Source organism: Mytilus californianus, unplaced genomic scaffold (assembly GCF_021869535.1).
Source record: "Mytilus californianus isolate M0D057914Y unplaced genomic scaffold, xbMytCali1.0.p SCAF_3, whole genome shotgun sequence".
NCBI lineage: Eukaryota > Metazoa > Mollusca > Bivalvia > Mytilida > Mytilidae > Mytilus > Mytilus californianus.
The window spans coordinates 122,846,256-122,864,986 of record NW_026262679.1 but is presented as its reverse complement, the minus strand read 5'-3'; the positions used below and the strand labels follow the sequence as shown (position 1 = coordinate 122,864,986).

General features: G+C 31.3%; 1 protein-coding gene across 1 annotated transcript; it reads left to right on the top strand.

Annotated features, from left to right (window-relative positions):
- Window positions 1-4,943: 4,943 nt before the first annotated feature.
- Window positions 4,944-6,238, top strand: LOC127733747 (uncharacterized). The gene is made up of 2 exons (XM_052243062.1): window positions 4,944-5,460; window positions 5,900-6,238. Exons 1-2 carry the CDS (start codon window positions 4,951-4,953, stop codon window positions 6,236-6,238), a joined length of 849 nt encoding a protein of 282 aa, XP_052099022.1. The 5' UTR covers window positions 4,944-4,950.
- The last annotated feature ends 12,493 nt before the right edge of the window (window positions 6,239-18,731 follow it).

Here is an 18,731-nt window from a genome sequence, read left to right as displayed (position 1 = left end):
TTTTCGCACAATTACTTTAGTTTAAGCTAATGGATCTCTATGAAGTTTTACCATAAGGTTCAATACCACAAAAGGAAAGTGGGGATTGATTTTGGGGATAATTGCCTCAAAATTTTAGGAATTAGGGGCCAAAAAAGGGGCAAAAAACAAGCATTTTTCTAGTTTCATGACAATAACTTGTGTGTTAGTGTATGGATCTTTCTGAAATTGTACTGCAAGGTTCCATATCACAAAGGGAAAGCTGGGTTTGAGTTTGGGGGTAATTGCCCTAAACGTTTAGGAATAAGGGGCCAAAAATAAGCATTTTTCTAGTTTCCAGACAATAACTTGTGTTCAAGTGTATGGATCTCTTTGAAATTGTACTGCAAGGTACCATACCACAAAGGGAAGGCTGGGATTGATTTTGGGGGTAATTGCCTTAAAATTTTAGGAATTAGGGGCCAAAAAGGGGAAAAAACAAGCATTTTTCTAGTTTCAGGACAATAACTTGTGTGTAAGTGTATGGATCTTTATGAAATTTTACTACAAGGTTCCATATCAAGCGTGAATATTGTGTCCATTTTTGCCCCAACTGGTCAGGGTTGCACCTCTGCAGTCGTATCCAGCTGCGCTCGGTGAAGCAATTTATTTTTTATTTTACCATTTTTTTTTACATTGAGTCTATGGGAGAGACATTCTACTTATTGAAATATGACAAAAAAACTTCAGGGTAGGCTATATTTTAGCTTAAAAAATAGGGAGGGTAGGGTAATAGGAAACACACATCATTTTTTATTTGGCCTTATACATGTAGGTCAAAGTACTGTCTTCAACATAGAGCCTTGGCTCACACTGAATTACCTTTTTAGGTCAAAAGTCAAGGTCACAGTAACTTGTTTTTGTATGCCACTCACAGCCTTTCAATAATGCATCCAAATGTATCAAATATGTTCAGCCTAAGTTCTATGAACAACATGATAGGAACTCGCATTCTGATATCAAATTATATATCTGTTTGTAGCTTTTCCTAAAATCGCAATAATTAAACTCTATTTTTATTTTTAATTGTTGAAAGGTCACAAATATAAATGCAAACAAACACACAATTTTAGTTAGGGGCCAGCTGAGGACCACCTCCGGGTGAGGGATTTTCTCGCTGCATTGAAGACCCATTGGTTGCCTTCGGCTGTTGTCTGCTCTTTGGTTGGGTTGTTGTCTCTTTGACATATTCCCCATTTCCATTCTCAATTTTAATAATTACTGAATTTGCAGTAAACAAAATAGTAACTTACAGTTTTATGTTATATTGCTGTTTTAGGTACAAAAGATGTAGACAACTTTTTGGTTTAGATTACAGATCTAACAAGCTTGAGTGTACACCATTTTTCAACTACAGTCTATAGAGGTAATATGCTCATCAAATGATAAGTAATTTTGTTCTATTTTTAAAAATTTTAATGGTTTAACTATGTTTCCCATTAATATTACATTATTCATACATATATAGCATACCATAATGTGTAATTTAACACTATGATCTGCTTAATCCAGTGTTACTTTTTAAAGAACATCTGTTAACAATGTAATTTATATTGAATCAAATTTAAACACTTACAGAAAAATATATGATTTTGTCAAAATGTCCACAATGGCGTGATCATTGATTATTAATCAGGGTGATGAACCGATCAACTATCTAATACAAATTGAAGAGGATTTTATAAATTATTATATAGAAATGGTATCCACAAATGCCATTTATAAATAAAATCAATGTAACGAAATATTTAAGATCAGGATATCTGAATTGCATTTTGGTCAATGGTTCTGGCAATGGCAATGCTAACATACTTTTTATATATAATTTTATCATTTTGTAGGTCTTAAAGATGTAGATTCATCTTGCTTGTTTTTTATGACAGTTTGGCTGTGCCTGCAACTGTGATGCAGATCTTTCCTGTTCCAGTGCATAACTTGTCACTCAGCTTTCAGAGGTAATATAGGTTCAATTCATATGCAAAGCCTACTGATGAGTCCCATTGCATATGATTTAATTTTTAACATTTTATAAGGGACGAAACTCACAAGGCCAAACAGAAGCTGAATTTATTACAGTTATAGTATGAATACAATCTATTTTCACTGATATTTCATGTCTTGCTTAAATTTGACTTTTCAAAATATTTGATCATTTTTACTTAAAGTAAATACATAAATATTCAGCTTGGCATTGGGAGTCTAGGCATTATGTTAGTACTAGACAATATAATACCAAATGGAAAGAAAACATGTGAAGAACCATATGAGTCACTGCCATATGTTTTCACTCAGAGCTATCTTCATTGCCAGTGTTATATGAATTCATAGAAGATATGTTGTAGGATTACCAATGAAACTATCAAACAGAGTCCAATTGAAGCACATTTCAGCAACTATAAGTCACTGTACAGCCTTCAGCTTTGAGCAAAAATCAGCTTTAAAAGGCCTTTACATGACAAAATGTGAAACAATAAGATAAGAGCTAAGACTGAATAATGATGGAAAAAAAAATATGACAGGCTTCAAATAACAACAAATGCTTAATAACATGCATCTGATTCATTTAGAATATGACAGGGTTAAAAATGTTTGCAAGGCCCGACCAAATGTCTACTTCTATTTATATATATGTTTACAAGATTACTTTAAACCTCATTATTAGAAAAATTGCCAAATGTTCTTTTCTATTACATCACTATAACTTTTTTGGAAATTCATATGCACAGCCTACTGATGAGTCCCATTGCATATGATCACATTTAAATGTGTAAAGGGGACGAAACTCACAAGGCCAATTGATGCTGAAATTATTCACTGCAGTTCCTGTATCAATCCACATATTTATCACTCATATTATGAATCTTTCATATTATTATTTTTCATAAATTTCCTTTATCAAAAGATTTGATCAACTGCATTTTAATTGAATCAGTATTATTCAGCCTGGCCTTGGGAGTCTAGGCAGGATGTTTTTAGCACAACAAAATCAAACACAAAACTGCAACGTATTTGCATAACCTCTTATATCCATAAATTGAACTAATATATATACACATAAGAAAAGAAACTTCTTTTGTTTATACATGTATATATATATATATAATTCTTATATGATTTGCATATTAGAGAATACGTTGATATGATTGGTCGCCATGACTTCCGGTAGTTGTTTTTGACGTTGTTTATTTTTCAATATTTGATGTTGACTGAACTTCTTTTTGTAACCAATGTAAACAAAATGTCACAAACATACAATTTACATGTGATAAAGGTAACGAGGGTGAAAAATAAATTCCTTATCTTCAATTTAAAAGAAATATAAGGATTAAACGCCTTTTTAGAGGAATTTATTGGTGAATAAACTGGACCAAGTCAGTAACAAATATATCATAAAAGTAATTCAGACTTTTATTTGTTTGTGAGTGAATTGGTCGAGTTTATACACCAATAAAATCCTTTAAAAAGGCGTTTATTCCTATAATATTAAGATAACAAACGAAAAGCTGATATATCTATTTAATTTCATGGTTTTAGCATATAAATGTAATTATCATGATTATAAGAAATGAATGCTTCTTTTTATATTTTTTTAAGGGTTGTAAAAGCAATGATTGTGTGCACATTTTTAGAATGAAGCAATTCTGTGCTTGATACAGAATGTGCTTCCGTCAATGGTTTTAAGACCCAATAAAATGATAAAAAGACACATTCAATTCGTAATGATAAATGTCCAATTTATTTATAAAATACATGTACATGTATTATAAAAAAAAATAAAAATCTATCATTTTGATCTACATATGTTTCAGGATGAAAAATGCCTGGTACAGGACTTAAATCGTATCCCTGTATAAAGTGCAAGATAAGAACCAAACATGAAAATAGAAGACCGATAAAAAACAAAGTTAATTTTATCAAATATCTAACAGAAGATCTAGGTATTACTATAGAAAATGACAGTGTATGCTGCACTAAATGCCTTCAAATTTTTTACCGCATACAGTCTACCAAACAAAAGGAGTGCAGAGAAATTCAAATTAATAATACAATTGACAAAGATCAATCTTCAGATTGCGAAGAAATACAATTAGATGAGACTGATGATATAAATAATGATCCTGACTATGTTCCAGAGAATAAAAAAACTAAGAATGACTCCAACACAATTAGTCCTAAAAACATTCAACTACCTATATTTTGTACAGGAAAAGGTCACTCATCTTGTTGTTTGTGCAAGAAAAGGGTTGCAAAGATGACAGTTATTTCTCCAGATGCTAGGTATAGACTTTTTATAGAAAAGGAGTGTCTACTTTTGGCTGGTTCAAGATGTTGTTCACATCATTTAGTGAACAACTATTTTGATGAAAAATCTTTAAAAGACATTAATTCTTTTGCCGGAAATTTTACAGATTTCAACCGAAGCCAATTGATGCAGCTTATTTCAAATATTAGGACAATTGCATTAAAAAATATACGTTCAAGAATAGATTTTGATAATGATTGTTTAGATGACTCTGACTATCTAAGTCTCACAGGAATTACAGTCGCAGACTTTAATGATGTTTGTTCTCATGTTTTGAACATTAGGAACAATAAAAATAGAACAAGTAGAACCTGTGTTGCATTACTTCTTGTAAAATTAAGATCTGGAATGTCAAACAGATTATTGTCAACATTATTCAACATGGGGAAATCTAGTGTACGAAGAGCATTAGCATCTGCCAGAAAGGAACTCTCCATCCATTTCACACCAAAATACCTAGGCTTCAATCACATTTCACGAGAGAACATAATAAATAATCACACCAGACCACTTGCACAAGAACTTTTTGGCACTCCTCATGAACAGCAAGCTATTCTAATCCTAGATGGTACATACATATATACATTCAAAAATCAAATAACTTCCATTTCCAGCGAAGATCTTACAGCATGCATAAAAATAGACCACTGGTAAAACCAATGATAATTGTATCAAGCACTGGCTACATACTTTCTATTCTTGGCCCTTATTTGGCAGACCATAAAAATAATGATGCCGGTATTTTAAAACATAATTTGAAAACCAATATGGAAAACATGAATGAATGGATTCAGCCTGGAGATGTTCTAATTGTAGACAGGGGATTTAGGGATGCATCAGAAATGTTAGATGACTTCGGCATTCAAGCTGAGATGCCAAAGTTTTTACCCAAAGGCCAAAAACAATTCACAACCGAAGAAGCCAATGCTTCTCGCTTAGTTACAAAAATAAGATGGGTAGTTGAATCCGTAAATGGCCGATTAAAGCAATGGAAATACCTTCAAAATGTAGTGCCAAACATACAAATACCCTATATCGGTGACAATGTCAAACTAATTGGAGCTATATGCAACAAATACAAGCCGCCATTATCTACCGGTGAAAAGGACAATGATCAAATCTTGGCTGCAAAAATGAGGGTAAAAAATTTACAAAATTATACTCTTTGATAACAGTGGTATTAATTCCAATTACAAAACTACCCAAAAAGATTAGACTTTGTTTATCCGACTACTTTCACAACCAAAACTTACAACAATGGAGCTTGATTTCACATATACTCATAAGAAACATGTTTCACCCTTATTTATAATAGTGTGACTTGTTGAAAGACAATATTAATTAAAATAATTTTAAAAAAGTAAGCATATTTTTATCTGTTTTGTTGATATGAATCCTGGAAAAATTGTCTCCCAAACTTAACAAGAAAGTCCACTGGACATATATTCCTTTGTGACTGAGGTTGCCAATTTACACATAAATGTGAATTGATAAAAAAGTGTCTCATTTCACAAAAATGCATATGTTAATTGTACACAAATGCATACATAAATACATGTTTTTAACTAAATATTTCAGGTACTGTCCAGGAAAAAAAATGATTTGCAGGAGAGGGTAGAGAGAGAAGGGTTACATAGAAGAATATGTTCTTGGAAAAAGATTGATGCAGATGATTCCATGCCTTGTTTTCCTATGTTGTCAGAAGAAGAATTGAGAAACATAACTGTTGGTGTTTACCAATTAAAACTAGCTAAATCTTACACACAGGAACACCTCAATGATGAGAGTGAATTTATAATAATGATAAATTCAGATCTTGAAAGTATATTAAGGGTACAAATTCAGAGCAGACATACTTCAGCTAGAAAATACTTGATATGGATTGAATATGATGAGATTGAGGTTCTAGAGTTGTAGGCACATGTGCCCATGTTGCAGCTGTCTTGTGGTATTTAGGTTTTGCACGCCACATGGACAAACATAACGGAATTAAGGACTGGTCAGAGTTTGTTGAAGATGCAGCAAAGATTCCTGTTTTAATTGATGAATCTGACACTGAAGAGGAATTTCCTGAAGAGTGACATACTGTGCTTTATTAAAAGAAATGCATTTAAGCAGTAGTCTAGTTAGTGTGTAAGCCGTAAGGGAATGTAAGGATATAGTCTTATTAGTCTAGTAGATTAACATATTGTTACTTTATTTACAGTTATTTTGGTTGGGTTTATGGTATTTTTGGGTGACAAGAAGATTTTTTCCAAGTGATGAAATAATTAGGTTACAAAAAATAATCCTTGGCTAGGGCAACATTGGAAGTGGGGTGTACAGAGGTGGTAGATGGCAGCTGTTCTCTCTTTAAGATAGCTAGGACACTTTTTTTAAATTCTCTGCAAACTTCAAAATAGATGTGAAGTAAACATAAAAGAAGCAGCAACCCAGTGACCAAAATAATAAAGACATTGTCATCAATAGTTATGCATTTAGAAAGTCTCTTATTTTTTTACTTCCCAATCAGTGTCAGACTCACCAATTAAAACTTTTAAAGCTTTGAATGAATATAATTTTTTTGAAACTGTGATATTTCAGCCTTATGATGATTCAAATGTAATGTTTCAGTCTGATGATGATTTAAATGTTATTTTTCAGTCTGTGATAATTTATATGTGATATTTTAGTATTTGATGATTTAAATGTGATATTTTAATCTGTGATAATTTAACTGTGATATTTCAGTTTATGACAATATCTAGAAATGTAATATGTTAATGCTTATGTATTGGTTATTCATTTTTTCTCATGTACAGCTTTAGTTGTGAAGATGCATCAAAAACGTCATGTAAGGTATGTCATGATTTAAATAAGATATTTAAGTCTGTGATAGTTAAAAATGTGATATTTCAGTCTGTGATGATTAAACATGTGATTTTTCAGTCTGTGATGTTTAAAAATGTGATATTTCAGTCTGTGATGATTCAACATGTGTTATTTCAGTCTGTGATGAGTAAACATGTGTTATTTTAGTGGGTGATGATTAAACATGTGTTATTTCAGTCTGTGATAAGTAAACATGTGTTATTTCAGTCTGTGATGATTAAACATGTGATTTTTCAGTCTGTGATGTTTAAAAATGTGATAGTTCAGTCTGTGATGATTAAACATGTGTGTTTTCAGTCTGTGATGAGTAAACATGTGGTATTTCAGTGGGTGATGATTTAACATGTGTTATTTCTGTCTGTAATGAGTAAACATGTGTTATTTCAGTCTGTGATAATAATTCAGTTTATGTGATGTTTCAGTCTGTTTGATATTTCAGTCTGTGATATATCAGTCTGTATGATGTTTCAGTCTTTGTGATATTTCAGATTTTGGTGAATTGTATGTGTTATTCAATTATGTGATTATTCAATTGTGTTATTTCAGTCTGTGTGATATCTTAGGTTGTGTGATATTTCATTCTGTGATGATTAAAAATGTGATTTTTCAGTCTTTGATGTTTAAAAATGTGATAGTTCAGTCTGTGATGATTAAACATGTGTGTTTTCAGTCTGTGATGAGTAAACATGTGTTATTTCAGTTGGTAATGATTTAACATGTGTTATTTCAGTCTGTGATAATAATTCAGTTTATGTGATGTTTCAGTCTGTTTGATATTTCAGTCTGTGATATATCAGTCTGTATGATGTTTCAGTCTTTGTGATATTTCAGATTTTGGTGAATTGTATGTGTTATTCAATTATGTGATTATTCAATTGTGATATTTCAGTCTGTGTGATATTTAAGGTTGTGTGTTATTTCATTCTGTAATAATTAAACATGTGATATTTCAGTCTGTGACATTAGTATTCTGTGATTTTCAATTATGTGATAACAATTTCAGTTTGTGTGTTGTTTCAGTCTGTGTGATATTTCAGTTTGTGATAATTAAACATGTGATATTTCAGTCTGTGATGATTAAACATGTGATATTTCAGTCTATGATAATTATGCTGTGATTTTCGAGTATGTGATAATAATTCAGTTTGTGTGTTGTTTAAGTCTGTGTGATATTTCAGTCTGTGATAATTAAACATGTGATATTTCAGTCTGTGATGATTAAACATGTGATAATAATTCAGTTTATGTGATGTTTCAGTCTGTTTGATATTTCAGATTTTGGTGAATTGTATGTGTTATTCAGTTATGTGATTATTCAATTGTGATATTTCAGTCTGTGTGATATTTAAGGTTGTGTGTTATTTCATTCTGTAATAATTAAACATGTGATATTTCAGTCTGTGACATTAGTATTCTGTGATTTTCAATTATGTGATAACAATTTCAGTTTGTGTGTTGTTTCAGTCTGTGTGATATTTCAGTTTGTGATAATTAAACATGTGATATTTCAGTCTGTGATGATTAAACATGTGATATTTCAGTCTATGATAATTATGCTGTGATTTTCGAGTATGTGATAATAATTCAGTTTGTGTGTTGTTTAAGTCTGTGTGATATTTCAGTCTGTGATAATTAAACATGTGATATTTCAGTCTGTGATGATTAAACATGTGATTTTTCAGTCTATGATAATTATGCTGCGATTTTTGAGTATGTGATAATAATTCAGTTTATGTGATGTTTCAGTCTGTTTGATATTTCAGTCTGTGATATAATAGTCCTATGATGTTTCAGTCTTTGTGATATATCAGATTTTGGTGAATTGTATGTGTTATTCAGTTATGTGATTATTCAATTGTGATATTTCAGTCTGTGTGATATATAAGGTTGTGTGATATTTCATTCTGTGATGATTAAAAATGTGACATAAGTATTCTGTGATTTTCAAGTATGTGATAACAATTTCAGTTTGTGTGTTGTTTCAGTCTTTGTGATATTTCAGTCTGTGATATTTCAGTCTTTGTGATATATCAGTCGATGTGATATTTCAGTCTGTGATATTTCAGTCTTTGTGATATATCAGTTGGTGTGATGTTTCAGTCTTTGTGATATTTCAGATCTTGATGAATTGAATGTGATATTCCATTCTGTTATTATTCAATTGTGATATTTCAGTCTGTGTGATGTTTTAGTCTGTGTGGTATTGATGAATTGAATGTGATATTTTATTCTTTGATGATTCAAATATGATATTTCTGTTTGTTGATATTTCAGATTATGTGGTATTTCAATCTATGTGGTATTTCAGTCATTGTGATATTTCAGTCTTTAATTGATGAATAAAATGTGAGATTTGTGTTTGTTTGATATTTCAGTCAAGTGCTCTTTAAGTCTGTGTGAAGAACAGTATGATGTTTCAGTATGTGGTATTGCAGTTTGTTGTGATAATAATTTGATATTTCAATATGTAGGGATTTAATTTTTTGATATTTCAGTCTATTATTATATTATCCTCATTTTTGTTCACTTGTATGTTTTTTTGTTAAAAAAAAGTGAATTCTAATGTCTTTTTCTGTTATAAAATAAGTTTTATATTTAAGGAATGACTGTAATATTTTTTCTGTCTATGAAGAAATAACATCAAAAATGTGGTGCATACTGAATAAACCACGATGCGTGTTATTTTAAAGTGTGAACCACATTTTTGATGTTACTACGAATAGACAGAAAAAATATTACAGTCATTCCTCATAATTCAATTCTAAATTCCATTTTAAGCCTTAGTAAATCATGAAAAACATTGACGACATCAACGTCACATGACAATATTATGTCTATGAGCTGATAGACAAAACACTGTCAGCCAATCAGAAGACGCGTTACATCCAAAATTAAATTATTTTTAATTGCACTGTTAAAAAAATATGTACTTCTGCTTTCATTTATGTTTTGTTTGTTTTTTTCGTTATCTAAAAACCCAGAAATCCTCATTTTTTTGTTGATGAACTTTAGCCTTAAAATGAGCTGTTAATGTATTTTTGTGTTACTTTATACATTTGCCTAATTGGTATTGTCAACAATGTCCTTATACAATATTTGCATTACTAATATCACTTATATTATTTTTGCTGAATACGTAATTTAAAATTCCCAGAAATCCTCATTTTTTGGTTAGTTTTAATGATTTTAGTCTTAAAAATGAATAAAAATGCATTTTTATTTTATTGGACAACTTTTGTATTGTTAATTGTACTGTTATACAAAATAAGTAATTTTGCTTTCATTGAAGTAATGTGTCTTTTATGTGTCATTCAAAATTCCCAGAAATCCTCAATTTTAGTTAATTTTTAATAACTTTTGTCTTAAAATGAGCTGTTAATGTATTTTTATGTAACATTATACAATTGGTATTGTCAACAATGTCCCTATACAATATATGCATTACTAATATCACTTATATTATTTTTGCTGAATACGTAATTTAAAATTACCAGAAATCCTTATTTTTTGGTTATTTTTAATGATTTTTGTCTCAAAAATTACTTATAATGCAATTTTTTGTTATTGGAGAACGAAAGTATTGCTAATTACATCCTTATACGAGATATGCACTATTGCTATCATTTATGTTATGTTTGTTTTATTCAAAATTCAAAATTCCCAGAAATCCTCTATTTCAGTTGATTTTTTATGGTTTTTGCCCTAAAATTTACCTTTAGAGGCATTTTTAAATTATTGTTTTTTCATGATAGCTTTAACTGTAGTTTTAAACAATATATGCACCATTGTTGTCATTTTAATTATGTTTATTAAATATGTAATTAAAAAAATTCAGAAATTCTCAAAAATTCTCTGTATTTTATTATTTTCACCCAAAAATGATGAAAACTTGAAAAAAATGATTAAAAAATTACATTTTGTGACAAAGTGGTCATCTTGCCACCTGAAAACCACTACAAAAAAATTTTTTAAGATTGGGCCAAATATGGCCCTTAATGACCCTACTCCAGATATTTAACTCGGATATAACCAAAGCTGTAAATTCACGACCATTGTCACTTTGCAGTTTATGGGGCGCACTAAAAAATGTGAAAACATCAATTAAATCGAATGTCACCTCTGAAGCACATTTTAACGTTACAAATCTAATGTTACAATCTTTTGTATGTGATTTTTGTACACCATAAGAAATTTATAGTTTCCATCTGAGTTTGATTGGAAATCTATTAAATCAACCTGTCCCTAACTGTTGAAATATTTGAATAAAATGGGGTTCACTACTACTCCCTTCCGTAAATACTTGTTTTCATGTTACATTTTTCACAATGTGAAAGAAATTGTTCAATGGAATCACGAGAAATATTTCCAAAGCCATGCCAACGCGAAATATATTTGCATAGTCATTATCAATTTGTTTAAATCATATGGTCTCTGTTGCCATGACCTGTGTATGTTTCTTTTCCTAAATACCATACAGTGCCTCTAAAAAACATCTTTTTCGTTTACTTGTCTTATCAACCTTTCGAAGCCTCCAATGGCAATAATGTTATAATTTTGTTAATTGTAGTAGTCTATAGTTGCCGTCTTTTTAATTTCTGTGGATTGTAAAAGTTACAAGTTTAGTCTTTGCCAACAAAATCATTGTGCTGTCTTGGGTATATGCTCCTTGTTTTCCTCGATTCAAATTTAGACCGAAAAGATTCAAGAAATTTGTTTTCAGTAGCATGTCACTTAAATGATAATAGTTCAGATTAAGAACAGAAAAAGACGAGATGAACTGGGGGTATTTAACAAAATGTTTAGCAGTAATTCTTTACATATCAAATATAATCAATTGAAAGATGATTGGAGCAAAAATTTATATCTACATTTGTCTACTTTTGACCAGACCAAAACCATCTCGACTAGTGACGTGTGAATTTTCTTCAAAAACTTTTCAGAAAGAATCGTCAATCCCTCATCCTTTCATTAGACACAATCAATTGTTTGAAACATATTAATTTTTGCAATACCACAAAGAAATACAATTTAATTCTGTGATGAATTTGGAAAAATACTAAAATTTGAAAATCTTTTAAATTGGGCCACACCAAATTAATTTCTAGTTCTTCGGGCTATTTCCTTTGAAAAAGGGTAGCGGGAGAGCGAAATTTTTTCATTTGTTTTTTTTTTCTTCTGAAATTTGATTTTTTGCAGGCGAAAGAATTTTTACTAGCGAAATATTTTTTTAAAAAATCTATGAAAAGAATTTTGAGCAAGCGAGCGATTAGAAATTTACATAGATTTGGTGCTTGGTGTTTAATATATCTCATATCCTAGTTCTTATATTACCCTACTGTGTTTCTCAATTTGTTCTCTGACACACAGTAGAATCTTTTCACAACATTTCCAAGTATAAAATGGTTAACTTGAAGCAAAACCTTCAACTTTGTGTAGTCTGATCAACTAACTATGATCCTGATGAACTTGAAAAAGAGCAACTGCTTTGAACAGGTATGCATTGCATCCATTTTTAATGTAAGTTATAATTGATGCAGTGTATGTTGTTTTAAATGAACATATGCAAAGCATAAATGCATGTATAAAGCTTGTATATACAACCATAAATATTTGTTTATACAACAAGCTGACAATTAATAAAGGATGTCCTTCAAAAAACACACCAATTTATACCATTCAAATGAACCAGTCAGATGCTATATACTAACTAAACAAAAGGAACATTTCAATATATTCAACTAAAGTCATTGCTTTTTTCCTGTAGAATTTAGTGACATTTCAAATTCATATATCTATGCATGTGGATATTGCTCTGTGCTGAAGGCAATACTAGTTACAAACCTCAACAAATTTTGTCTCTGGTAGAAGGTTGTCTCATTGACAATCATACAAATTCTTATTTTTAGAAGATTTTCTAAATTGTGAAGACGGATTAATACTAATGTTTTAAATTCAATTACCACATAAACATTCTTGTAAAATTCCATGCTTTTGACTAGTATACATATTTGTCAGATGAAGCCATCCTCTTGGTGTGGGATTTTCTTGCTGTGTTGAAGACCCATTGGTGGCATTAGGCTGTTTTCTGCTATTTGGTTAGGTTGCTGTCTCTTTGATATATTCCCCATTTCCATTCTCAATTTTTGTTAATATAACTTTGTAATGATACTTGCAAATATAAATAAAATATTAAAAAAAAATTAAGGAAAAACCTTTATTCTAAAACAGATAAAAAAATAGTTACATTTCGATTCATGTATCATCAGCTTTGGCATTCTCTTTTATTCTTATGCATGTTATAGTGTCATAATTTAAATCTTTCAATTTGGTGGCGTTGTTGCTTTGTCGTCATTTGATCTTGATAGGTATACGGTGAATCATTCAAGGATATTACTACATTGTGTGTGAGTCAAGTAACTCACTTAAGTTAGACTCCTCTTACAAAATCACTGCAAGTTTTAACTGGTTCTGCTGCTGTTTGAATCTTAATGAAAATATCCGGTGGTAGTAGGTTCCAATCTTTAATTGTGTTTGGTATGAAGCAGGATTTTAATTTGTCTGGCTTTGTTTGCAGTTTCGGGAAATGTTGAACATAATGCATGTTCTTGGTTGTCCTAGATCTTTTTTTTTTAGTTAATCAGATGGTAATTTCGCTTCACCGTGTGTGCCATTGAAGAAGAGGATATTATCTGTTTTCGGTTCGACGATCTTTTAGGGGTGGTAGTTGCAGCTGATTTAAAAATTGCTGTCATATTGCATGGATCGTAATTGTAGTATGAACGTTTCATCGTCGTTTCAGTCGTTTGTTTGTGATCTTGCATGGAGCACTTCCAACAAATCGGTATAGAATTGCCCAAATCATATTCTACTGATGTTTTTGCCTACGTTACCACTATAACTACAAATAGTCCACTCGTGTCTTACGTTAAGAATACTTATCATACTAAATTTGGCAATAATATTGCAGCAACAACGTTGTGAATGTTAGATATTAATCGTTTTTTATGTCAATTTCCGTGTCTGTATGGTGTTACTTTCAAACGCACAACTGATTAAAATTTTTGTTTCATAAATTTAGAGACGGACGCGCGCGGCTCCGTACTGGACGCGGGTTTTTAAAAAGTGTACTTTTTTCTGGTCGATCTTTCACAACACGCGGGGATTCCTATGAACGAGGTTTTAGTTTGGCGTGGCCTTAATGTAATACTATATTTGGAATATAATTTTAACAATACTTTACACCAAGAATATTTAAACGAATGTACATGTACTTGGAAGATAAAATTAAAACCCCAAAGATCACTTATTGCATGAAATGATGTCTGGCAATAGGTTGAATAATCATCAACAGATTTCAAGAAATAAGCTTAATGTATGACATTTCAGGCAATAACTTAGAATTTAAGCTTAATGCCTAATTTTATTTATTGCCTCTAACATATAGACAATCATTGGAGGAAACAGTGGGAACTATGCGACCTTTGTACGGAATGAAAAATAAAGGATATCAAATGTTAGCAAGAAGTTTAACACATACTGTGAATTCATTATTATTTTGGTTGATTTTGTGGGTATAAACGAAATGAAATGTTCAACCAATAATAAATTTCTCATAAGACTATTTCTAAATTTTGGCATAACCACGAAAAAATAATTGTTTGTTCAATCCACGAACATTAGCACCCACGATAATAAATGAATCCACAATATAAAAACAAAATAGGAACACACTGGAATCGTATGACCTCTAGATGAATTGAGAAACAAAAAAGAGGCGAAGGATACCAAAGGGACATTCAAATTCATCAGTCGAAAATGAACTGACAACGCCGTGGCTAAAAAAGAAAAACATGCATGAACTCTAGACGTAGAGAAATATGGGAAGTCCAATCTTAGCTAAAACGTCTCAAATTGATGAATAAAAAGACAAAATTTTAGGAAGTAATAGACCTCTGGGTGAACTAAGTAATATAGGAAGTCATTTATAAAAATGAGGAGACGTGGTATGTTTGCAAATGGGACAACTATACGTCAGAGCAAAGGACGTGGATGTAAGCAACTATAAGCCAATCATCATTAAGCAAAACTCATATTGCACAGTAAGTAATAAAATGCCCCGACATTACAAATTAACAATTGAAACGTGAAACATCCGACTTTATTTATATCAATAAAACAAACGAAAAACAAATATGACAGACAACAACAAACGACAACAAAATGCTATGGACAAATATAGGCAGTAGTAGTTTAGCAATATTCGACGACACCCATTTCCGTTAAATATTCGAATACAGCTGAATCAATATAACATGAAGTTTTAAAATAATAATGTATCGATAAACATGAGGCAGAATAAACAAATTGAATATGTTTCATATCTCATCACCGTCTGATATCAATCAAATAAATCGTTACAAATGAATATTTCAACTTTAACCTTTTCTGGTGAGGTCGACCTTTTTCATCGCGTGACAATCGTTTGTGTCTCTTCCTATTGACGGGTTTATTATTGGAGAGTCATGCTCGCTTAACGACTGACACTCCTTGTGAAGATGGTTGGTCGTATCAAAAAGTCGGTGGAACTAGATCTAATTCGTATGTCTTTAGTTTTCAGTTGAGAGTATGCGTGTACTTATTCCATTGAAACAACCACAATGAGACAATATTCAGGCATGCTGCAGTATGTAAATGTCAAAGACCAGGGCAGATGATATGGTACTACGAAACAACAACAAACACAAGAAATCATTGCATTTGCCATAAATCGTGGTTCTGAGTCATCCTTCAATATGAATTCTAGGTTTGATAATATCTATTTGAAGCAGACCGTCTTATCTCGTAGCAACCTTGCTTGAATGTTCTTAAGGATTCGATTAGCTGTAAGTACTAAGTTTGAATAACGATTATGGAATGAACAATGTACTGTGTGAAACTGCAATTACGTACCGAATTCGTACATTTGATTACAAATACACATCAACTATAAACAATATTATCTAAAATGTATCAAGCTTTCAAAACAGCTCCAAGTATAGAGTATTTGAATATGTAACAAATAACAAATCTTATTCCAAGTACAAGTGTTCTGATTCTTTGTCCTGTATCTTAGGTTCTTGTAAGTGAAAAAAACAATGAAACCCATATGTGTTTATGGTAATAAGATAATTAAATATCGTGGTCCTCTATATATCATTTGAAACATTTGATAATGTATAATGACATTATGTAACGCGTAGTTGTTAATAACTCTTATATACAAAGCGGTCATAACAGCGATTTATGATGATATAAAACGTAATGAGCAGTATGTCGTATAAAAATATGATAAATAGGCCACCCTTTTCACACTAAACATCTATACATGTCTAGAATATCTAGTACATTTAACAATTCATCATTATTATACAACAGATTATATGCAGATCACAATGCTGAATTATTTTCTTTTGAGTTATGCTATACAAAACTGGAAATTTAAATCAGTTGTTTTGATTTAAATCCTACACAATCCAACAGTAGTAATCTTTTTTTTAATGGATAAAGTTGTTTGGTGATAATAAGTTGGAGATATAAACCTTTAAAGTGTTTAGAATGACGATAAATTTTCACTTTTGTTTTCGTACTAGGAAAAATTATTTCCGTACTCCATGTATACCTTACAACAAAATTATTTTTATTTACCTGTGTACGTTATTTTATTTTGCGGCATTTTGTCCAAGGTTATGGTTGTCTTTCTGATATTGTTTTAAATATAACTCCCTTGTTTGATTAATTTTGTATTTACACTTTGTCATAGATCAAATTTATTCGTTCAGTGTATGTTCACTTGTTTTTGTTAATATGTCTTTTGATTGAGTTAAGCTATTTCAATTGTTATTTTATAGTGTGTCTTTCTATGTTGTTATGCTACACTATTGTTTCAGGTAGGGTGAAGGTTGGCGCCTATAAAACGTTTAAACAAGCTGCATTTGTTTGCACCTGTCTTAAGTCAGGAACCTGATGTTGAGTGGTTATCGTTTGTTGATGTGGTTCATAAGTGTTTCTCGTTTCTCGTTTTGATATAGATTAGACCGTTGGTTTTCCTGTTTGAATGGTTTTACACTAGTCATTTTTGGGGCCCTGTATAGCTTGCTTTTCTGTGTGAGCCAAGGCTCCGCGTTGAAGGTCGTACGTTGATCTATAATGGTTTACTTTTACAAATTGTGACTTGGATGGAGAGTTGTCTCATTGGCACTCATACCACATCTTCTTATATCTATCTAAGCAAGCTATATCTTTAAGAACTAATCAATTATACCAGCTTTATAATTGTGTACGCTAGGCGCACGTTTCGCTGACACAAAATTCATCAATGACGCTGGAATCTAAATAAATAAACAGCCAAATAAAGAACAATGTTGACGAGCATTGAGAACTCAAAATACCGACAGAGTTTGCGAATACAGCTTAGGTAATCTATTCCTAGGGTAGAAAATCCATAGTAAATTGTGATTATAAGGATGTGTTCCTTACGGAAAAATTACTCGAACATTGTCGACCATGCGTCAATTCATTAGCGACATATTGTCGCGGTCTATGATCTCTTAATATCAGAATAGTCTGATCAGTAACTTGACCGCTTGTGTCTTATTCCCTATAGTGACAATTTGACTGAGTGTTGATTCGCATTGTGGTTGGCGTACGCATAGAAGACGCTTACCCTGACGAATATACCGGTTTCGCTCCTTTGATGAGTTCATACGAATTCATAACGTCTTTGTTTTACCTAGATTAGTATCTTCCTAATGAATTTATGATATTGTAATATCGGTTAACAAATGTTGTGTTAAATTTACATAAACACTGTTTCAATTACTGCCTTGATAAACGCACATGTGATGTATATACATTTTTGAGAGTTATCATTCATACCCCAGGTATACCCTTAAACTTCTGGGTATAAGTCAATCAGAAACCTTCCCGACGTTTATTATACGTTAGACCGATGCACGGAAGTGAAATGGACTTTCAAACCGAACAATATCCCTTAAATTTAAGATTAAAAGCAAAGGTTCTACTAAAACACACAGAAAGGAAATGTAAACGTTGGAGGTCGTATAAATCAAATAACGGAATAAGACCAGGTTTCGACAGGGTAAGTTTTTCTTCTTTGCATCCGGTAGTAGACCAGAGCTTTTTCAAACGTTAAACAGGTAATAATGACAGATTTGAGATGTGCTTTATGTTTTAATGTAAAGACGTCACAAGTAAGTTAATAAATGGTACTAAAACCCGTAATTGCAATTTCAAATTTCCATCCTTTAACTGAAAACAAACCTGTTATTTTTTTAAACATATCAGGCAGACATTAAAAGTGCGTCAGAGTACATTAGCTCTGTACTGTACTTTTGTTCTGATTGAACGTGCGACATGAAAATAAGGAAAGCTTTTGTAATACGTGTCTTCAATATCTTAAAAAGATATATTTATATATTTATATTGTTGTTCTAGATATAAGACTGACATTCAAAGTGTTTCATCGTAGATCATCACCCAG